General features: G+C 37.5%; 2 protein-coding genes across 4 annotated transcripts in view; one reads left to right on the top strand and one right to left on the bottom strand.

Annotated features, from left to right (window-relative positions):
• Positions 1-13,355: 13,355 nt before the first annotated feature.
• SYCP3 (synaptonemal complex protein 3) lies at positions 13,356-18,871 on the top strand (the record flags this gene model as incomplete). Its single annotated transcript, XM_082634986.1, has 8 exons — positions 13,356-13,489; positions 13,889-13,955; positions 14,122-14,156; positions 15,833-15,950; positions 16,775-16,874; positions 17,514-17,612; positions 18,573-18,681; positions 18,810-18,871. Exons 1-8 carry the CDS (start codon positions 13,360-13,362, stop codon positions 18,869-18,871), a joined length of 720 nt encoding a protein of 239 aa, XP_082491112.1. The 5' UTR covers positions 13,356-13,359.
• Positions 18,713-24,470, bottom strand: part of CHPT1 (choline phosphotransferase 1) — a 35,566-nt gene continuing 29,808 nt past the window's right edge. The window contains exons 7-9 of one of the 3 annotated variants that reach the window (XR_014295256.1): positions 23,922-24,047; positions 21,536-21,733; positions 18,713-18,886 (exon numbers count right to left, since the gene is read on the bottom strand). Coding sequence is in view for 2 of the 3 variants with exons in the window: in XM_082634984.1 (XP_082491110.1) it covers positions 18,842-18,886; positions 21,623-21,733; positions 23,922-24,047 (282 nt within the window). In the remaining variant the exon portion in view is untranslated. The remainder of the gene's footprint in view (positions 18,887-21,535; positions 21,734-23,921; positions 24,048-24,470) is intronic. The other 2 variants (XM_082634984.1, XM_082634985.1) reach the window with 2 other exon arrangements.

The following is a 24,470-nucleotide window of genomic DNA, read 5'->3' as shown; positions in this document are numbered from 1 at the left end:
AAAGGGACATACATATTGATAATTACCTTAAATGTAAATGGATTAAATGCACCAACCAAAAGACACAGACTTGCTGAACGGATAGAAAAACAAGACCCATATATATGCTGTCTACAAGAGACCCACTTGAGACCAATGGACACATACAGACTGCAAGTGAGGGGATGGAAAAAGATATTCCATGCAAATGGAAATCAAACGAAAGCTGGAGTAGCAGTACTCATACCAAATAAAATAGATTTTAAAATAAAGAATGTTAAAAGAGACAAGGAAGGACACTACATAATGATCAAGGGATCAATCCAAGAAGAAGACGTTACAATTAGAAATATATATGCACCCAACATAGGAGCACCTCCATATATAAGGCAAATGCTAACATCCATAAAAGGGGAAATCAACAGTAACACAATCATAGCAGGGGACTTTAACACCCAACTTTCACCAATATAATCCAAAATGAAAATAAATAAGGAAACACAGCTTTAAAGACAGAATAGACCAGATAGATTTAATTGATATTTACAGGACATTCCATACCAAAAGAGCAGAACATACTTCCTTCTCAAGTGCTCATGGAACATTCCGCAGGATAGATAACATCTTGGGTCACAAATCAAGCCTTGGTAAATTTAAGAAAATTGAAATCATCTCAAGTATCTTTTCCAACCACAATGCTATAAGACTAGATATCAATTACACGAAAAAAACTGTAAAAAATACAAACACAGGGAGGCTAAACAATACGCTACTAAATAACCAAGAGATCACTGAAGAAATCAAAGAGGAAATAAAAAAATGCCTAGAAACAAATTACAATGAAAATACGACCCAAAACCTATGTGATGCAGCAAAAGCAGTTCTAAGAGGGAAGTTTATAGCAATACAATCCTACCTCAGGAAACAAGAAAAATCTCAAATAAACAACCTAACATTAAACCTAAAGCAATAAGAGAAAGAAGAACAACAAAAAAAACCCCAAAGTTAGCAAAAGGAAAGAAATAATAAAGATCAGATCAGAAATAAATGAAAAAGAAATGAAGGAAACAATAGCAAAGATCAATAAAACTAAAAGCTGGTTCTTTGAGAAGATAAACAAAATTGATAAACCATTAGCCAGAGTCATCAAGAAAAAAAGGGAGAAGATTCAAATCAACAGAATTAGAAATGAAAAAGAAGTAACAACTGACACTGCAGAAATACAAAGGATCATGAGAGATTACTACAAGCAATTATGTGTCAATAAAATGGACAACCGGGAAGAAATGGACAAATTCTAGAAAAGCACAACCTTCCAAAGACTGAACCAGGAAGAAACAGAAAATATAAACAGAACAATCACAAGCACTGAAATTGAAACTGTGATTAAAAATCTTCCAACAAACTGAAGTCCGGGACCACATGGCTTCACATGAGAATTCTGTCAAACATTTAGAGAAGAGCTAACCCCTATCCTTTTCAAACTCTTCCAAAATATAGTAGAGGGAGGAACACTCCCAAATTCATTCTACAAGGCCACCATCACCCTGATTCCCAAACCAGACAAGGTTGTCACTAAGAAAGTTGTCACTATAGGCCAAAATCACTGATGAACATAGATGCAAAAATCCTCAACAAAATACTAGCAAACAGAATCCAACAGCATATTAAAAGGATCATACACCATGACCAAGTGAGGTTTAACCCAGGAATGCAAGAATTCTTCAATATACGCCAATCAATCAATGTGATACACCATATTAACAAATTGAAGGATAAAAACCATATCATCATCTCAATAGATGCAGAAAAAGCTTTTGACAAAATTCAACACCCGTTTATGATAAAAACCCTCCAGGAAGTAGGCATACAGGGAACTTATCTCAACATAATAAAGGCCATATATGACAAACCCACAGCCAACATCGTCCTCAATGGTGAAAAACTGAAACCATTTCCACTAAGATTAGGAACAAGACAATGTTGCCCACTCTCACCACTATTATTCAACATAGTTTTGGAGGTTTTAGCCACAGCAATCAGAGAAGAAAAAGAATAAAAGGAATCCAAAGTGGAAAAGAAGAAGTAAACCTGTCACTGTTTGCAGATGACATGATACTATACATAGAGAATCCTAAAGATGCTACCAGAAAACTACTAGGGCTAATCAATGATTTTGGTAAAGTAGCAGGATACAAAATTAATGCACAGAAATCTCTTGCATTCCTATACACTAACGATGAAAAATCTGAAAGAGAAATTAACGAAACACTCCCATTTACCACTGCAACAAAAAGAATAAAATACCTAGGAATAAACCTACCTAAGGGGACAAAAGACCTGTATGCAGAAAACTGTAAGTCACTGATGAAAGAAATTAAAGATGATACAAATAGATGGAGAGATAAACCATGTTCTTGGATTGGAAGAATCAACATTGTGAAAATGACTTTACTACCTAAAGCAATCTACAGATTCAATGATATCCCTATCAAACTACCACTGGCATTTTTCACAGAACTAGAACAAAAAAGTTCACTATTTGTATGGAAACACAAAGACCTCAAATAGCCAAAGCAATCTTCAGAAAGAAAAACGGAGTTAGAGGAATCAGGCTCCCTGACTTCGGACTGTACTACAAAGCTACAGTAAGCAAGACAGTATGGTACTGGCACAAAAACAGAAATATAGATCAATGGAACAGGATAGAAAGCCCAGAGATAAACCCACGGACATATGGTCACCTTATCTTTGATAAAGGAGGCAGGAGTGTACAGTGGAGAAAGGACAGTCTCTTCAATAAGTGGTGCTGGGAATACTGGACAGCTACATGCAAAAGAATGAAATTAGAACACTCCCTCACACCATACACAAAAATAAACTCAAAATGGATTAAAGACCTAAATCTAAGGCCAGACACTATCAAACTCTTAGAGGAAAACATAGGCAGAACACTCTATGGCATAAATCACAGCCAGATCCTTTTTGACCCACCTCGTAGAGAAATGGAAATAAAAACAAAAATAAACAAATGGGACCTAATGAAACTTAAAATCTTTTGCACAGCAAAGTAAACCATAAACAAGACCAAAACACAACCCTCAGAATGGGAGAAAATATTTGCTAATGAAGCAACTGACAAAGCATTAATCTCCAAAATGTACAAGCAGCTCATGCCACTCAATATCAAAAAAACAAACAACCCTATGCAAAAATGGGCGGAAGATCTAAATGGACATTTCTCCAAAGAAGATAAACAGATTACCAACAAACACATGAAAGGATGCTCAACATCACTAATCATTAAAGAAATGCAAAACAAAACTACAATGAGGTATCACCTCCACCAGTCAGAATGGCCATCATCAAAAAATCTACAAACAGTAAATGCTCGAGAAGGTGTGGAGAAAAGGGAACCCTCTGGCACTGTTGTTGGGAATATAAATTGATACAGCCACTATGGAGAACAGTATGGAGGTTCCTTAAAAAACTAAAAATAGAATTACCATATGACCCAGCAATCGCACTGCTGGGCATATACCCTGAGAAAACCGTAATTCAAAAAGAGTCATGTACCACAATGTTCATTGCAGCTCTATTTACAATAGCCAGGACATGGAAGCAACCTAAGTGTCCATCAACAGATGAATGGATAAAGAAGATGTGGCACATATATACCATAGAATATTACTCAGCCATAAAAAGAAACAAAATTGAACTATTTGTAGTGAGGTGGATGGGCCTAGAGTCTGTCATATGGAGTGAAGTAAGTCAGAAACAGGAAAAAAAATACTGTATGCTAACACATATATGGAATCTAAAAAAAAATTGTTCTAATGAACCTAGGGGTAGGTCAGGAATAAAGATGCAGACGTAGAGAATGTATTTCAGGACACGGGGAGGGGGAAGGGTAAGCTGGGATGAAGTGAGAGAGTGGCATGGACATATATACACTACCAAATGTAAAATAGATAGCTAGGGGGAAGCAGCTACATAGCACAGGGAGATCAGCTTGGTGCTTTGTGACCACCTAGAAGGGTGGGATAGGGAGGGTGGGAGGGAGACGCAAGAGGGAGGGATATGGGCATATATGTATACATATAGCTGATTCACTTTGTTATACAGCATAAAATAACACAACATTGTAAAGCAATTAAACTCCAATAAAGATGTTTTTTTAAAAAAGGTTTAACTGACAGAAGATGTATGCATTCTAAACTTGTATGCACCTAATTAAATAGGTTCAAAATACAAAAATCAAGCTGATAGAACTATAAGGAAAAATTTGTAAATCCAGACTTCCCTGGTGGTGCAGTGGTTAAGAATCCGCCTGCCAATGCAGGGGACACGGGTTTGAGCCCTGGTCAGGGAAGATTCCACATGCCGCAGAGCAACTAAGCCCGTGTGCCACAGCTACTGAGCCTGCGTGCCTGGAGCCCATGCTCCACAACTACTGAGCCCGCGTGTCACAACTACTGAAGCCCGTGCGCCTAGAGCCCATGCTCCACAACTAAGAGAAGCCGCCGCAATAAGAATCCCACGCACTGCAACAAAGAGTAGCTCCTGCTCTCCACAACTAGAGAAAAGCCCACATGCAGCAATGAAGACCCAATGCAGCAGAAAATAAATAAATATTTTTTAAAAATTTATAATTCCACTATCAGAGTGTATTTTAACACATATTCAGTCATTCCTCAATTATTCCTAGACCAAGGAGACAAAGATATCAGCAAAGACATAAAAGATTTGAATGACACAATTTAAAAGTTTGATTTATCTTGGATATATCTAGAACCCAGCACCTCCAAATTAGAGCATACCCATCCTTATCAAGCATGGATAAAATATATTTTTAAGATGGACCTTGTGTTAGTTAACACATTTCAAATCATAGGTATGATTCAGATTACAGGGGTATCCAGTTAGAATAGCCCAACAATAAATTTTAAGAACCAAATGTGTTTGAAAGCCTAAAAACACGTATTAAGCAACTCATGAATCAAGGAAGAACTTATAGTGGAAACTTAAAAATACTTAGAACTGGATGGGAATGAAAATATGGCCTATCACAACTTGTGGGGTTCAGCTAAATGATACATAGAAGGAAATTGATCATCTTAAATGAGCATCTTGGAAAAGGAGGCCGGAAATGAACAACTTAATGGTCTAACATAAAAAGTTAGAAAAAGAACAATAAAAGACAGTAGGGAGGTAACAAAGGTAAGAGCAGAAATTAATGAAATAGAAAAGTAAGACTTCACACATAACTCACGCCTTCCACGTTATCAGGAGACAGAGAATACAATGAACTTCTCCTAGTAGAGAAATAGAAAACAAATTCTAACAGAGCTCTTGCTGTCAGCCTGTGGGAACAGTATGAGCCTGTAGGAGGGGAAGCTTAAGAGACTATATGCAGAAGAGTGCTGGGGAGCAGAAGACCTAGAGGAAGTAAAGATAAAGTAACTCCTAGAACGACACGATGTAATACTACTAAGAATCAAAACAAGGAAGACAGGCCAGGGACTTGGTAGTTTACAGTACTGGCTGGGTTTTGAAAGAAAGCAGGACCAATAGTGGTGGCAGCCTTAAAGAAAGATTGCTTCTGGAGAAGAATCAGGTAAGAGGTGGCGCCTGGGACTTTCCTGGTGGTTCAGTGGGTAAGACTCCGTGCTCCCAATGCAGGGGGCCGGGGTTCGATCCCTGGTTGGAGAGCTAGATCCCACATGCATGCCGCAACTAAGAGTTTGCATGCTGCAACTAAGAAGCCCTCATGCCGCAACTAAGAAGCCTGCATGCTGCAAGGAAGATCCTTCATGCCACAACTAACACCTGGAGCAGCCAAAATAAACACATAAATATAAATAAATAATATAAATATTAGGGGAAAAAAAGAAGTGGTGCCTTTTGGAGCTATGAGAAAGAAAGACGAGAGGAAAAATTAAAGATCCTGCAAAAACAAAAGTGAAACAAGACACATCAACTTATCCTCCTCACCCCAACTCCATTACTGCTTAAAAAAACCTGCACTTCATTATACTGACAGAAGAAGGTGCTCTTGAACTAGAAACCCTGTCCACGAAATGCTTAGAAATTGGGGGGCAAGGGGGAGAATCAATCCAACTCCGAAGGAAGGAAGGAAGGAAGGAAAGAAGAGACAGGCATAGGGGAAATACCTATTAATGCAGAAGAATTTAAAAACTCAAAGGAGACTACTGTATACATCTCTATGCAAGTAAGTTTATAAAACTAAATGAAATAGAGGATTTCTTAGAAAAAACAGTTTACTATAGTTGACCCCAATAGAGACAAATGCTTAAGACCAATTTCTACAGAAGAAAGTTAAAAATCAAGAAAACTATCAAGAGAACTACCATATGACCCAGCAATCCCACTACTGGGCATATAACCTGAGAAAACCATAATTCAAAAAGAGACATGTACCAAAATGTTCATTGCAGCACTATTTACAATAGCCAGGACATGGAAGCAACCTACGTGTCCATCGACAGATGAATGGATAAAGAAGATGTGGTACATATATACAATGGAATATTACTCAGCCATAGAAAGAAACGAAACTGAGTTATTTGTGTTATGCTAACACATATATATGGAATACGAAAAAAAAAGGTTCTGAAGAACCTAGGGGCAGGACAGGAATAAAGACGCAGACATAGACAATGGACTTGAAGACACGGGGAGGGGGAAGGGTAAACTGGGACAAAGTGAGAGAGTGGCATGGACATATATACACTACCAAATGTAAAACAGATAGCTAGTGGGAAACAGCCACATAGCACAGGGAGATCAGCTCTGTGCTTTGTGACCACCTAGAGGGGTGGGATAGGGAGAGTGGGAGGGAGACGCAAGAGGTAGGGGATATGGGGATATAAGTATAGTTACAGCTGATTCACTTTGTTATACAGCAGAAACTAACACACCATTGTAAAGCAATTATACTCCAATAAAGATGTTAAAAAAATAAAGATAAAAAAGAAACCTTTCAAAGAACTACTCCAATGATGCCACTAGGTTCAGATAGTTTCACAAAAGAATTTCAAACATTTGGGGTTAAGTAAATGATCAAATTACATACAACAGAAAGCAGTAAGTGGTAGGAAAAAGGTAGCTGGGGAAGGAGACTAGGGAAAGAAGAGAAATAAAGGTCCAGAGTTTACAATATCTAAAAATGGAGGCACAGAAGGCCTCATTGAGATGAACAGTGACATTTGAGCAAAGACTTGAAGAGGGAGCAAGCCATGTGCACAGCCTTGATTACAAACCAGATAAGGACAGTAGGCTAAGGGAAAATTACAAGCCAATCTCAGTCATGAAAATGGACACAAAAAGCTGAACAACCCAAACACAGCAATGTGCTTAAGAAGTTAGTACATCATGATCAACTTGGGTTTGCCACAGGAATGTAGATTTGGTTTAACATTAGGAGATGATATACATTTTCTTCACTACATTAACAAATTGAAGAGAAAAGATCGTTTCAATAGATTCAGAAAAGAATTTAATAAAATGCAACACTTATTCATGATTTTAAAAAACAAAATAAAACAAACAGGTCTTCCCTGGTGGCGCAGTGGTTGAGAGTCCGCCTGCCGATGCAGGGGACACGGGTTCGTGCCCCGGTCCGGGAAGATCCCACATGCCGCGGAGCGGCTGGGCCCGTGAGCCATGGCCGCTGAGCCTGCGTGTCCGGAGCCTGTGCTCCACAACGGGAGAGGCCACAGCAGTGAGAGGCCCGCGTACCGCAAAAACAAACAAACAAACAAAAAACTCTTAGCAAACTAAAAATAGAAGCTAAGCTTTCAAAAAGGGCAACTACCAAAATCACACACATGGTATATGTTACTGAACCAGGTTTGTCTCGCCTGACGCCCAGCAAGATGAAACACTGAGATGCCGAGGTTTGCAGCAAAGAGGGTATTTATTCAAAAGACAGCCAAGCGAGGAGACAGGAAAACCAATCTGAGCTCTACCTTCCAAGGCAAAGGGCTCGGGGTACTTCTGGGATAAAGAATAAAGAAGCAGGGCGGTCCAAAGCATGGGGAGTGTGGGGCAAGGTGATTGGAAAAAGGTGTGGTAACGGACATCCTGAGCAGGTGTAACTAGGCTCCAGGCCTCTGCATGTTCTGAGGGTAGAGTTCTTAGCCCTTTGATGTCAAAAGGTCACCAAGCAGACACTCTGGAATGCCCAGCTGAAGGGTGGGTGGTCCTATCCAGACTTACCCAGCTCAGCTCAAACTATAGCAGCTGACTCCCAGTTCCTGGAAAACAGCTTGGGCAAACACCTTATTGTCTAGGCTAAGTGCAGCTTGGAGGTCAGGCAAATCTTAAAACGACCTTGATTAGTGACGGCAGGTGAAATGGATTTAACCCACGGCTTCAGTATCATCACTGTTAATAGAAACTTGAGAAACATGTCCTTTAAAATTAGGAAGAATGTCTACTATCCATGCTTTTATTCATCTTCGTACTAAAAATCCTAATCAGTGCAGGCAGAAAATGAAAAAAAGCCTACGAACTACAAAGACACGAGAATGTCATTATTCACAGATGATCTTATTATAAGATCCCAGACTCTACAGACAAATTCTTGGAAGTAATAAAAGTGTTTAGCAAGTGGCTGGAGAGAAGAAGACGACCCGTTTCCGGGTCCATCCTCACAACACACTTTACGGGGAAGGTCCTCCTCACTGCTGACCCACCGTGAGCCCCCCATCCAGCAGAGTTCTTCCACCGAGGTGGAGGCCGCCGTCACCCCCCTGATCAACCTGCACCTCGGGCCTCGTCCACTTACCTCTCTCTGAGCTTCTACTTCGAGGGCGTGGGGCGTGGGCCGCTTCTTCCGGGAGTTGGCTGTGGAGACGCGCAAGGGCGCCCAGCTTCTCTCTTGAAGATGCGGAAGCTGTGGGGCGGCCGCGCCCCGCTCCAGGACGGGCTGGAGCTGCCCCCGGAGGAGTGGGGCGCCAGCGTGGGCGCCACGGAGGCCGGCACGGCCCTGGAGAGGAGCCTGGAGCGGGCGCTCTTCGAGCTGCAGGCCCCGGGTTCTGTGAGCGCATGCGCCCAGCTCTGCGAGTTCCCGGAGAGACGCTTCCGGCAGGAGGAGCTCCTCAAGAAGCTCCTCAAGCAGAAGGGCGTGCACCTGACAGACCTGCGCAGTCTGGCCGGGCCCTCAGGCCGAACTGGGCGAGTATCTCTTCGAAAGGCTCTCCTGTCAGCGCAACTAGGAGCCTCCAGAGCCCGGCGGCCTCTGCGAGACCCCCCTGCCTTCCCCCGCCTCGAGATCTCTGCCCGAGCCCCTTCCTGCAGCCAGGAGGCAACTTTTTAACCACCCTGAAACCTTCACCCAAGCCGTGGCACCACATGGAAATAAAAAAGGTCCTTTTTGCAGAGGAAAAATAAGCTAGGCTGTAAGAAGAAAACATAAGTATCTGAATAGCATGAATGATTTGTAGTCTAATTCTCTAGATTGTCTAAAGAAATGGTTCCTAATTTATGTGTATCACCTGGGTACGCTGAGTACAGTGTATCTGATAAACTATGTTTTCTCTGGCAAGAAGACTAAAAGCACCTATTCAGAAAATGTTTTGTAGAATTTTAAGGGTTTCAGGACTTCTCCGGAGTCATTCTGGGTACCGGATTCAACTCTGTTGTTCCAAAATGTATCTTTGGTTTTGTTGAGCAGAGAGCAAAGAGCTGAGTACCTTGGCCATATCATATTGTGTTTCCCCATCAACCCCCAAACTCATGATAAAATTGCTTTTCCTGATTTTCAAGTTGATGTGATGCCATCTGCCTGTATTGAAGAAAGAGCCCTGTGAAATTCATCTTTGTGTCTCCCATTAGGTTGCTACTGAGAACACTGATTATTAATTACATCATACACTGACCTCTTTATGAAGCCTCTCAAGAGAAATTTCTTTCTGGTCTTAATATTAGGAATAACAGTGCTTCGCTTGGGTAACTGGTTTGTTTTTGCTTTATGAACACTGTAAATGATGTAACTAAGTTTCCTTTTCTGACTGCCTGCTGAAAACTTAGAGCCAAATTTGTGGTCCAGCCAGAGTAAACGAGTAGGATTATATAAGCATTTTGCATACGCTTCATTCCTGGTTCTTCTATTACTAATTCCTTGGTGTATTTTATGGAGTCTTTTAAGCCACCTTAAACCCTTTCTGGGGCAATGCTGTGTATAAGCAGATAAATAAACTTTTAAAATGTGGATTTAAAAAGAAATAAGACCCATATCAGAAATCAATTGGATCTTTATATACCAAGTAGAACAAAATTATATAACAATTTGAACAAAATAGAGACAAAATATAAGTTGTTTATAAATAAATCTAATAAAAGTGCAAACTCAGAGAAAAAAAATTTAACTTTATTGAATTATATTAAAGAAGTTCTAAATAAATGGAAAATATGCTACGTTCAAGAATCGAAAGACTCAGTTCTCTCCAAATTGATGTATAGATTTATTGCCATTCCAATTAAAATCCAGTAGGTTGTTTTGTTTTGTTTTTTTTCCTGGAACTTGGAAAATTGATTCTAAAATTTACTAGAAAAGCAAAAGTTCAAGAATACACAGGATACTCCTGAAGAAAAAATAAGGTGTGACTTGCCCTCTTAGATGCCAAACCTTTAATAAAGCTGGAATGATGAAAACTGACTTTGGCACAGGAATAGGCAAACTGACCAGTGGAACAGGCTAGGGAAGCAGACTCAAGAACATACAGAAACATGACAGATGACGTAGCTGTTAAAGGGAAAGCATGCACTATTCAATAAACTGGTTTCCACAGTGAGGGGCGCGGGGGGGGAGAAGTAATTGGACCCTACCTGTCACCAGGCACAAAAATAAATTCTAGATGAACAAAGGCTTAAAAATGAAAAATAAAACCTTAAAACTTTTGTATTTTTATGACTTCAGGATAAAAATAAATTCCTTTAAAAAGATACAGAAAGCAGTCACAAATATTAACACCACCCCCATATATAAAGAGCTACAAGTCAATAAGAAACACATAACCCAATTGAAAAATGAGCAAGAAACCCAAATATATATATATATATTTTTTTCAGTACGCAGGCCTCTCACTGCTGTGGCCTCTCCTGTTGCAGAGCACACGCTCCGGACGCGCAGGCTCAGCGGCCATGGTTCATGGGCTTAGCCGCTCCGCGGCATGTGGGATCTTCCCGGACCGGGGCACGAACCTGCGTCCCCTGCAAAGGCAGGAGGACTCTCAACCACGGCACCACCAGGGAAGGCCCCAAATAGATATTTTAAGGAAAAGGAAATGCAAATGGCCAATAAGCATAACAAGAGCTTAATCTTATGAGTGATTGGAGAAATACAAAAGCAGACCCTAAAGAAATATCATTTTACACCCACTAGAATGGCAAAATTAAGAAATCTGACTATACCAAGTGATAATGAGTGCATTGAACAATGGGAACTCACTGTTGGTGGGAGTATAAATTTGAAACCAATTTGGCTTTTACATCATCTAGCCTATGACTGAGAAACTTCACACCCAGATACTCTGTAAAAACTTTAGCATATATGCAGGAGATTAGAATATTCATAGTATCATTGTTTATACAGGCTGTAATCCGAAAATAACCCACATGTCCACAGACAAGAAAATAAATGAATAAATGGTGGAATAGAGGCACAATAGGATATTTTGCAGCAGTGAAAATGAAAGAACTATGGCTACATGTAATCATCTAGATTCTCTTAGTGACATAATGTTAAGTTTAAAAAGCGAATGACAGAATAGTACATAGAATATGGTACAACTTTCTATACCACCCAAACACAAACAGAACTAAGCAGAGTTGTTTCAGGGCACATACATGCGGTAACAAAACTTAGAAAATGGGAGGGTCCAATGATTAACACAAAATTCAAGATAATTAAAAAAAAATCTCTGAGTAGGGAATGGGGGGATGGGAGGGAAAGGACTCCCTGAGGAGATGCAACAGGCTCTGGTAAAACTGTACTTCACAAATTAAGTTGTGTGTTCTTTATATTCTTTTGCAACTTTATTATTAAAATATTGTGAAAAAAATTTTTTCTCACTGTTGTGGCCTCTCCCGTTGCGGAGCACAGGCTCCGGACGCGCAGGCTCAGCGGCCATGGCTCACGGGCCCAGCCGCTCCGCGGCATGTGAGATTTACCCGGACCGCGGCACGAACACCGTGTCCCCTGCATCGGCAAGCGGACTCGCAACCACTGCGCCACCAGGGAAGCCCAAAATGGCATGAAATTTTTTTAACTTAAATTACAAAAAGAAACTGGAAAGCGCCTCACTTCAGGTGTACTAGCCATAGATGCCGCCCGCAAGGTGCTCTGGGTCAGCACTCTCGTTAGTCGTGGTGTCTGAAAGAGCGGAGCCCCGGGGCCGCTGCACGCATGCGCCCTCCTGCCAGCCAATCAGAGACGCTCCCGGACGAGGCGAGGCCGGCTTTTCTTCCCTGAGAATTCTGACTTGCTTCGGAGAAGCGTCGAGGCTGTGAAGAGGTGAAGTCTGAGGCGTTGGGGTAGGGGAGGCGGAAGCGGCGGGGACGCCTGTACTGAGACGTATAACTGTGGTCGTCGGCCATTGGGGTGTTTTTCAGGTGTGAGGAGGGGGAGCGTTTGTCCCGCGCGGGGAATCTGAGCCAGGGGTTATTCTTGACCTGTGAGGTAAATCTTACCCGCTGGCTCTCCCTGAGGCCCCTGACAGGAATTTGAAGGCAGTACAGCCCCCTGCGGGCAGGGCCGTGAGTGGGCGGAAAGGCGCCGGCTGCGCTGCCTCGGGACTGGACGCGACGCCGGGCGGGTGGACAGGTTGACAGCAGGCGAGGAGGGTGGGCCCTCGTCAGCGCGCCCACACCCCGCAGAAACCATTTAGATGAAGCCAGGGCTCCCCTTCACTGGTCTTCGAGGCCTGGGTCGTGGAAATCTTACTGGACGTTATTTTCTGCGGCCCAGGACGCAGAACGTTTTATGTTGTGTTTCTGTTGCTGGCAACTTCTTTGGGGCGGGCTCGTGATCGATCCTGTCAGATTTTCACATTGTGACTGAACTCAGCTGGATCTAGATTTGCCCCGATTTAGCCAGAACCTGGCCGGGCTAGGATTCCACCGCCCTCCCCGTCCTCAGAGGCGAACCACCGCCGGCGTCAGGGGCGGCGCAGTCATTATCTTCTTCTGTTAACTTTTGGTCCAACAGAATAAATGAAGAGACTCCTAAAGTGGTATTCAACTAAAATCATCTTTATTTGATATCTCTTATTTTGAAATTTGCCAGTTTATTTAAATGGTGTCTTTGGATTGAGCAGGTTTGATTTTTTTTTTTTAATCAGAAAACATCGAAAAATGGTGCCCCCTGGAAGAAAACATACCAGGAAATCTGGGAAGACATCCATGGAGGATCAGGTTATAAGAGCCTGTGGCTTTGAGAAAGCAGATAAACATCTGAGTGGTTCAGAGGAGGATGTCATCCAAGGTACCGTGTAGCTAATGTTGTTGGGCAGTGACCATGTCCTGCATTTATTTTCATGTACTTCATGTTTCTTATTCGGACTTAGTGAAGCTTCTGTAGCATCTTTCGCCTGATGTCTGATAAACAGTACATAGATTATTATGACATTAACACAGGAAGACTTGCAAAATTGTTCCCATAAAATGGTCTTGGATCCTGATTTAATTCCATCTAACCTGCAGAGAAAGTAGTGCATTTATATGTCTGCTTTAAAAACTTGTCTTGGCACAAAGCCTCAAAAAAACCTCGAAATGAAGATATTACTCCATTAAATTTTACTCCATTTAATTTTCCATTAAATTAAAAATTACCAAAATAGCATACTTAATTTCAACTCTTTTTCTTTTTTTATTGTCAATTCAGGGAAGACTCCAGTACTTGATAAACATGGGAAGAAAAGGACTTCTCCAGGAATCGTTGAAGACGTGGGGTAATATGCTCAAACAATTTTCACCTCTTAGACTTTAAGAAAAGTCTGTTTGGTTGTCCAACGAGTATTGCATGTAAAATACTGGGCATGTGATATTCCTTCCAAAACAAGAATGATATTTTATGGATCCTTAAGTAAAAGTTTTTTGATGTATTTTTTTTCACAGGGGTGAAGTACAGAATATGCTGGAAAGATTTGGAGGTATGTTTTAGGAGATATTTGTATTCAAAATTGTTTTAAACCATATAATTTGTATAATAGTAAATAAAAATCAGTGGACTGTAAGACTTATTTAATGCTTTGTTCTCATATGTAAGATTTTGCACAAGTATATGTGGTTCTGCTTCATAGATTTCCTTACTAACCTTTTCCAGTTGTTGATGTGAAAAGAGATGGTGCTAACGGTGGTGAGTTAAGAATGGTCCTGTTACTTTATAGGTGTGTGAGTTTAATGGACTATGAAATTTTAGAGCAAAAATGGATGGGAAAAGTGTCTATCCCTCTTTGGTTGGACTTTCACGGACTAAGTGATAGAAACACACACACATATCTGTATATGTGTCAGTTTTTCATTTTCTCAATTTAGTTATTTTCTGTGGCATTCCTGTGTTCTTTTCTTTAGGAAGGGCAGTGTAAATTGAAGCCTTTAAAATAACTTTATTTTTACATTATTAAACTATGTAGTTGAGAATTAAAGACCACCTTGCTAGTAAGCAAGAGATCAGATAAAAAGTTCATAAACTTTAAATTGTATGTCAAATATCAGTTACGTTAACTGTGTTAGGGGATAGTATTCTTATAAAAGAGTCAATATTTGGCTCCTCTCTAGTATTATTCATATAATCAAGTCTTTTTTGAAAGCTTTGCCCTATTTGGTAGTAACAAAATGCTTGTTTTATAATCTTATAAATTTATTATTATAGATGGATATTGGAAATACAATAACTATTGATGGTAGATCCATATGCACGTGCCTAGCAAAGGACTACCTGAAGTATTAAAAAGTTTATGAAACGCAGTACTTATATTATTGGTAAAAATGTCCTATAAAAAAGTATTTAAAAGGGTTCTTTTTTATTATTTTTGGCTGTGTTGGGTCCTCGTTGCAGCGCGCGGGCTTTCCCTAGCTGTGGCGGTGTGCAGGCTTCTCATTGCGGTGGCCTCTCCCGCCGCGGAGCACGGGCTCCAGGCGCATGGGCTCAGCAGCTGTGGCTCGCGGGCTCCAGAGAGCAGGCTCAGGAGTTGTAGCGCACTGGCCCAGGTGCTCCACGGCATGTGGGATCCCCCCCCAGATCAGGGCTCGAACCCGTGTCCCCCGCACCGGCAGGCGGACTCCCAACCACTGCGCCACCAGGGAAGCCCTAAAAGGGTTCTTGAATGAATTTATTTAGATATTTACTTAAAATAAGACTTTCCTATGCTTGGTTGGTCTTTGTCTCTTTTAGTAAAAATATATTTTAAAGTATCACTGACTATATTTTAAAAAATTATTTTCTTTAACTATTTTTACTCTTTTTAGACTCTTTTAAAATAGTTTTGCCTTTCATATATAATGAGTTCTAAATTTAGCCTTTATTAGTGTTTTCTTATGAAGAAATTAAAGTCTGTCCTTGAGACCCTTTTTTTCAGTTATTAGCTCTTTTTAATCACCTCTAAATTAAATTATCTCTAGTTAGGAAAATCAGAATTGGGATACCAATAACTAAAAGTTTTCTCAGAAAAAAAAAGCAAGGAAATAATCTTGCTTTTTGATATTATGTGTATTTTTAAAGATCTTTTCAAAACTCTTGAACCAGCTTTATCCATGTTTATTTGAATATGTGGGAACAAAGTAACGTAAGTCCACATTAAATTTAATGAGTTTATTTTCAATATAGCTGATATTAACAAGGCTCTTCTTGCCAAGAAAAAAAGACTAGAAATGTATACCAAGGCTTCTCTCAAAACCAGTAACCAGAAAATTGAAAACGTTTGGAAAACCCAACAAGAGCAAAGGTAAGGATGTTGGTTTTTTCACTGCCACAACATTTGCATCATTTCTTAGTATTCATTGGTGCAAATTATGAGAAGTACTATCATCTACTTATTGGGATCTCTAGTAAAAAAGTATATTTGGCTTGATTTTCCTCTAAGTCCTTTAGTCCTATAACTTCATTCCTTCACAGACTTGAGATATATTTCCTAGAAATCAATAAAGATGTCCTTTTCCCCCTTTTAAACAATGTTTGAGGGTTTTCTTAACAATAAAGGTAATTTATATTCATTCTAAAAACACACTAGCTGAATAAAAAGTAAATGTCATATAAACCATTAGTCTTATGATAGTTAACTGTTTCACGGTGTTAGAAAAAGATCAACCTTATGTATTATAAATAATTTGTATATTTTAGCTGAATTAACTATTCTTTTGTACAAAATCATTGTACCAAAATGGGGAAAAATGAAGTGAAATATTTCTATTTGGAAATCTTATAATAACTTCAGTGAATCTATTTATCATATCACAACCTATATTCAGTAGGAGAAAATGAAAAATAAATTGCTTGGAGATAAAATGGACTTTTCTGGAAAATGCATATGTACAATAAAACTCCCTTCGTTTTCAAGAGCTTAAAGCACATGAGAGGGCTTTTCTGTTAGTTGGTTAGGAAAATAAATACTTCTGAATCATCATAAATCATAACTTTACTTCTTGGCTTCACATCTGAAAATTTGATATTATTTTCTCTTTTATTATAGTATAATTAGTCAAATCAGTTTTGTTTTGAAAGTTTTTCCATATTGATGTGAAATATGACAATATTCATTATGTTTTACAGGCAGAAGCTTAACCAAGAATATTCTCAGCAGTTTCTGACTTTGTTCCAGCAGTGGGATATAGATGTGCAGAAAGCTGATGAACAAGAAGAAAAACTAGCTGTTAGTATTATGCTTAGCTTTATAGCTTTATAATTAATCTACTATTACCAAGTGTCAAGTAGGAAGGGAGAGACCGGCCTTGCAGTACACCCATGGACCTTAGCCAGGTTCCATTGCCCATTGCTGGCTATGAGTTTGGTTCTGCTGAATGCAGAAGTACAGGCACATACCATACTCATAAAAGCTGTTGGTCTTTGCTTCGTAACATTGTTAATATCAAGTTTGCTATTATTAATACTATGCAGAGGTTATAGTTTTTGGTAATGACAAAATCTAGGGTATGCTTATGTAAGTGGATGGCTAAAGTAGGGTGAAGAACAAAAATCATTGGTGGAAAACAGGCCAAGAAACTGAAAGACCAGCAATATTGTAAGGATCATCTGGGTTGACATTGAAAGCACCAAGAATTAAGACATGTTTTGAGTACTGTTGAGATTTCCTACTCAATGACTGGTAGGGTTATTATATTATTGTTGTATATCAGTGGTGAACACAAATTATCTAAACTCAGTCATAGTAAATGTTAAAATATTAAAAATACTGATTTTAAAACTATTCCTTTTAAGTGTAATGTAGAATTAATTTTTGCTAAATTTTACCCAAATTGTTATTACATAATTTTTTCTCTTACATTTGTAGAATATGTTTCGACAGCAACAGAAAGTTTTTCAACAGTCTAGAATTGTTCAGAACCAGAGACTGAAAACAATTAAACAATTATATGAGCAGTTCATAAAGGTGTGTTGTATTTGGTACCATAATACATTCTTATAAAATATAATTCATGTGTGGAAGTAGAAGATAATTTTTTTCTCAGTTTAAGGGAAAAACATTTCGCTTATACATTTTAAATTCTTAACAGTTTTCCATTTTGAATGCATTGTTTTCGATTTAATTTAAGTGCTAAATGCTATCACTAAGTGTTACCACTTGGTGTAGGAACTTTAGTACTATGTTTGACTCCTCCATCTCTCTTATTCTTCACATCCACTGCTACTGCCCTAGTTCAGAACCTCATCATTCTTTGCTTATACTATGAAAACTCTTAACTGATTTCTGTTTTCCAACCCATCCTTCGTGGGTCTGCCATATTATCTTTCTATAACATTACCTTTTCCCTCCTGAAAAACTGTCAGTAGCTTCTCATTCTAAGTTCTTAGGTATTCAAGATTCACCCCCCAATAATATGATTCTTTTTTTAATGCTCCAATTACTACATTCATCCATTACTTCCACCCCTCCACATAACGGCTTTCTCTGAACTCACTCACTTTGCACTTTCATGCTTTTGTTTATGCTCTTGCCCTAGAATACTTTTAACCCTTTTTCCTAACCTTCCTTTCAGTCTTATTCTTTTGCCAACTAAATTGGAATTAAGTCCCCATTTTCTACTACATAGCTACAGGAAGTTGTGCTTCTATTCCTTTTATAAAATGTTGTGTTATTTTTGTTTGTTTCTGCCAGTGAGGAGGTACACTACTACTGTTACCTCCTTTAATAACATTTGATTTATGTCTGACATTTTCTATTCCTTTAGTGGATATTTTGGTTTTCATGTATTAGAATATTTTTATTTGAGATAAATAACGTGCATTGTTGAATATTAAAAAGTTCCTGCTTTTGAAAATTAATTGTATAAGTTTTGAACCTGAGATGAAAAGTGGTGGTTTGTAACTGAACTAGCCTTTTGTGTTTTAGAGTATGGAGGACTTGGAGAAGAATCACGATTATCTACTTACTGGTGCACAAAATGAACTTAGAAAAGAAATGGCTATGTTGCAAAAAAAAATTATGATGGAAACAGTAAGTTATTATATTTAAAATTGAAAAAATAAGGATTATTGTAAGCATTGAGATATTTTATTTGCTGAAATATGTATAATACTTATCTAAAAATTAAACAAATGTTTAATATCTCCTTTCATTTGACAGCAGCAGCAAGAGATGGCAAATGTTCGAAAGTCTCTTCAATCCATGTTATTCTCATGACTCTTTGAAGGAAGAACTTGAACCTAAGTAATATGATACAGTTGTAACATTAGCTAAGAGGCATGTAAGTTTTTAAAGTGGTTGAAAATTCTGGTTTAAAATATTATATCATATTAATCATTAGCTTAAGTGCAAGACCCTTCTTCTTCACCTCCAAATAAAATAATGAAGTTATGCGAGTAGCAGCAATTCCTAAATTATATGTACCACTGTGCTTTCAGCTCTTTAATACTAATAGTGATTTTTTCTCTCTAACATTTGTCAATTAACTCTTAGCAATAAATACGATTTAATTTCAAGTTTTGGCTTCAGTGTATTTGTATCACTTCCAAAAGGTAGAAAGCACAGGTATAGATGGTTAATTAATTTTGTTCTTTAAGGAAAAAAAACACAAAATCTGTTTTATGCATACACCCTTTCATGCATATTCATTAAGTTACACTATCAATTCTAATGAAAATAAGATTTCAAAAGAAAATACATTCTATGACTTACAAAATTTATTAAATGCAACTTAAGTTTCCGTTCTGGAATAAATTAAACTGCTAAAAACCATTAACACAACCGAACAAGATATATAAATAATCCATTTTAAGATATGGATTTGTGAATATCATTTCCACAATGACATCAAAATGCCATTTAATTCGCTCAGTCCACAATTAAATGACACATGCCCTTAGTAATGATTAAGAGCATATCATTAACATACCTAATTACTTATGGTTTAAGTACTTCACATATGTCTTTAACTATAAATTACACAGAATGTCTTATTTTTCAGTTTTAATATTCAGTAAATATATGGATGTTTTTACATTCATTTCCAAATTTGAACAGTTAATTCCTATATCCTGTATTTTAAAATGTGCATTTAACATAGAAAAACATGAAACTCTTGATTTAATAAATATTAAATTGCTTCAGCATTTGTTTGAAATATTTGAGTTAAACTTACTATTTTTTGCTGAAACTACTTTCATTGAATCCTTCAAAAACAAAAAATATGCCCAACAGACGGAGAAAGGAGTGACTTTGTCCTGTTTTTCCACATTTTAAATTCTAATTTTTGCCGCATAACCCACACTTATCTTAGTTTTAGGTTTTCCAAGTTTTTAAAAATGAATCCATACTGAATCCCTTTTTCTAACTGTGCTAACTTATATAGGAAGAACTTAGTCCTCCACCGTTAACAAATATCTGACATTAAGGGGACAGTTTACTTCCTAAATTTTTGCATTTTATAAAGCCTTTTAAGCCAAAGTACATGCTGGAATGTAAATTTTAAGTATTATAAAATTTAATATAAATTTTAAGTACTATTCAAATTAAGAAGGTCCTTATTGAATTTACCAGTTGTTTCAGAGGCAAAATAAGTACTCCAGAGTATTTTCTGTGTACTTAATTCACATAAGTATATATTTTTTCCTTTTTTAAAAAAATATTTATTTATTTATTTGTCTGCACCAGGTCTCAGTTGTGGCATGTGGGATCTAGTTCCCTGACCAGGGATCGAACCCAGGCCCCCCACATTGGGAGCATGTAGTTGTAGCCACTAGACCACCAGGGAAGTCCCTATTTTTTCCTTTTAAGGAATATCAACTTACACTCTTTTTCAATATGCCTTTTTCTTGCATATTAAGATATAGTACATGTTCATTATTCCTTTTTAAAAAATTATTTCACCATATGGCTTATGGTCTACAGAACTGTTGGATAAAATTACAAACAGGTAAGATGGGAGTCCGAGGATTTGGATCACCAAAGACCCATGTGATAGTTCTATTATTCATAATGAGCAAGGTAAACACTTTTAAGTGAGAGTGGAAAGATGAGAATCAGTACATAATGTAGTTAGTGGTTGAATAACAGATACTTATTTTATCCCCATTTTACCTCAAATGAGTAAAAGTGTACTTGAAGTAGCTTTAGCTGATATTCTAAAGGGAAGATATTTTTGCTATGTTTTCATAAATTACTGATTTTCTTACATGTCAGTTGTGCTTTAGCTACTGTTTTGTTTTTCACAAAGGGAAATGTTTAATGTCTACTTTTTTTGTGACAATGAAGTTTAAACTCAGAATATCAAGGAACAAGTTGCCCTCACTGTAAAGATTCATTTGTTTTTCTGAACTGGTAAGATAAATTCCTCTTACTAACTACAAATTACAGAAGTTGGTACACTAAAGCAAGTATTTCATTTTATACAATAATAATTAACATACCTTTTTTGAAAATGGCTAATAAAAAATACCTATAACATCATTTGACTCAATAATTACACTATTACAATTCATGCAATTATGCAATATTATGAACGCACTTGTCAATTTTTAGCGAAGTAAGCATCACCCGCAAGATGGCTAAAATCCTTTAAGTCCTGAATTTTTATGTAATCCTTTGGCAGAGAAAACCCCAATTGTCTGATAAGGATTTCTGAGACAAAGAGACTGCTCTTTAGAACTATAGTGGTTCACTTTCTTATACACAGAAAATTGAAATTACTTTCTTTGGTTTTGTTTCTAATTAATTTACAGATTGTATTACTCTGATAATACCTTGATAAAAAATGTTGCTACACAACGAGGGCTTTGCCCCTGAAACAGACATAATGGAATCTACAGGACTTAATGTTTATATTAAAATATAACCTTATTTGATAGTATACTAGCCTCCTGAAAAAGGGGATTCCCTTCACTCAGGTTCCCCTAACTGCTTCTCCTCTTTTCCTTGGGCTATTAGTCAATATGCTTGTGAACCTGTTCAGGTGCTTGATGACATGAAGTCTTGAAGATACTTAGATGAAGGTGTCTTGAAATTTGCAGGCACAAAGCACTAAAGTACCTCATCATATCAAATGAAGAAATGACCTTTAGAAGCAAAAAAGAAAATATAAAATGGATTATGGTCTATCTTTTCTAAAGCAGCAGCTATTTTTCTGTCCCCTCACCCCCTAAACTCAAACCTTAACCAAAAATTCTTCACCGAAAATGTTACATTTTATAGTTCATATTTGGACCTCACTGTAGTCCTCTGGAATATGCAAGGTATTTCACAGTTACAGAAACTGAGGCTCAGAGTGGTAAAAGGTATAGACTAAATTACAAAAGCTAGAAAACAACAGAACTCAAGTCTTCTGACTCCATATCCTTTCAATTTTCTACTGTGCAACAAAGCCTCAAATTTTCTACTAGAAGGGGCTATCAGTCGTTATAATGAAATCACTCCATCATATACTTTTCTTATTCCTTTGAGAGTAGCTGTAAGAAAGTAAAGGCCTGGAAGAGACATCATAGTTGAGGGAAGGCACATACAAAATTGTGTTCTTTACAAAATTAAGCAGGGAGGCACACTAAGAACTTTCCCAGAGGCTGGGGGCAAATGCTTCCTTTTAGATAAAGGAGCCTCACAGCTCTGCCGGTAGAGAGGGAATTCTCACCAATGAGGGGAAAAACCTCCTTATCATTTACTTGAAAAACTCCGTCTGACTCTTTTCTCTCTGAAGCAAGAACCTTTTCCCTAAGGATGCCAAAAGGCACAATACGCTTATTTTGGTACACATAGTGGTTTTTTGTTTGTTTTTAATTGTGGTCCACAAAGTGTTTTAAAGAAAAATTGAATACGACTTTCTCACCATAATCTCTGATGTAAAACCAGGCCAACTCACTCATTACAAATTAGGTGCTCAAATTTTTAACACCTGATATTTTAATTCTGTTAATTCCATTTGGTAGTACTTACATTCACTAAAAGAAACCCTACATTGAATTTTCAGATATTTTGAAAAATCACCACCTATTTCTTATATTTAGATTGTTTTGGAGCCCTAATAATATTTATAGTGGACAGCAAATTAAAGGAAATTATTCTGATTTTCAAACATTTTTTAGAATATTGCCTGAGAAACTTTCAAGGACTAAGATTTACATCTCACCACTATTTGAAGAATGGAAGACTTCTGAACGGATATTAAGTTATTAACTTACTCTAAAAAAAAGTATAATACTATAGAACCTAGTATAAAGGATGATCAGATGTACCCCAGGGGTCCATGCACAGAATAGACAGGCTTTGTTTTAATACCTCTATCTAACAAATAGTGTGAGATCGTTTAAATTATCAAAAGGTTCAGTGTTTCTTTTAGCTCACTTTAATATTAGTTTTTGTATATCACTAACAATTTGGTGAAGTCCAGTGAGGTCTGGAGGTAGCAAAATTGTCCAGAACTACCACTAATTGAAGACCAACAATAAAGATAATGTCTTAGTAAAATAAAAAATTTAGTAATGCCTCCTTTATCCACTTGTGTGATTAAAATGTTACCAACAATGATTTTCTTTTCCTCAGATGGCTAAAACTTCTCTCTTATGCACCATAATTCTATTTTATAATCATTTTGAATAGAAATTAATATATGTATTATCCAAATCACTTTTTAAGCAGGATGCAATTAATGAGAATTTAATTTGCTTGATAAGAGTCATCATTAATATAAATTTTGCACTATCCTCAAGGGCCATACAGATACGTGGCGTTGCTTACTTCTAGCATAAAATGGTCCCAGAACCCTGTACTGGGTAGTACTGTCTGTTCTGTTTTGTTTTGTTTCCTCAGTATTAGCTGACAGCTCTTGATACAATAGTGCCCACCTCTGCTAACACCAACTACATTTAATTTACCTGTTATCTGCTATAAGCTCATAATAATTCTAACAAGCAGGATTAAATAAGTCAGGCACTAATACATGTTTGTAGTCCTTTGCCAGAGAGTGAAGTGATTTTTGACATCTTAGTACTGTTTTTTTGGTACTATTTTTTTAAGGTACACAGTTGTGTTTTTAAGGATTTAGGTTGTTGGAACCCTGATCTCCAAATATGTGGGACGTTTTCAAACACGATATAAAGCAAGCTTTAAAGAAGTAATTTTAAATGTTCAGAAACAGTTACTGTATAGATTAGAAAGTAAGGCTACCTGATATCTCACTGAAATGACTCTTAAGCATAGTATTATCTGATATTTGTTAAAAATAAATAAAAATCTTACCAAAAAGGCACTTACCATTGCTATCCATAGAACAACATATTCGTCTACAAAATTATTAAAGTACTGGTCTAAAAATAAAAGACCTGGGCCAAGAAAGACAGTGTCTTGAAGATACAGTTCACTTTTGGTCATTTGAGCTATCTATAAAAAAGTAAACAAAATAATTTCACCATTAAATTTTAAATGTTTTAGCTTTTTGTTTCAGGATAGAATTAACTAGAACTTTAATTTACTACTAAGACAAATAAGGATAAAGAGACCATTTATTTAATCTCACATTTGATATGGGAATACTGAATCTAAAATTTCTCAAATTCATGACTGGGTAGCTTATTAAAGTTTCTAAAATTTAAATTCCTTGATATCAGAAGGTTATAATTGATAATCATTGCTAAACAAATAATTAAAAGAACTTACTATACACTAAGGAGTCTGTCTCAGAATCTAACATTCATGTACAGTATTACTTGGAGCACAAAGAGCTAACTATTTATTGTGATGATAACACCATAAAAAACCTACCCATTGTATGAAATAGGTTCCAGCTTTGTGTTTGAGGAACAA

This window comes from Mesoplodon mirus, assembly GCF_964341445.2.
Source record: "Mesoplodon mirus genome assembly, chromosome: 11".
Taxonomy (NCBI): Eukaryota; Metazoa; Chordata; class Mammalia; order Artiodactyla; family Ziphiidae; genus Mesoplodon; species Mesoplodon mirus.
Note: the sequence above shows the minus strand (reverse complement) of the source record. Positions and strands in the feature narration are given on the sequence as shown.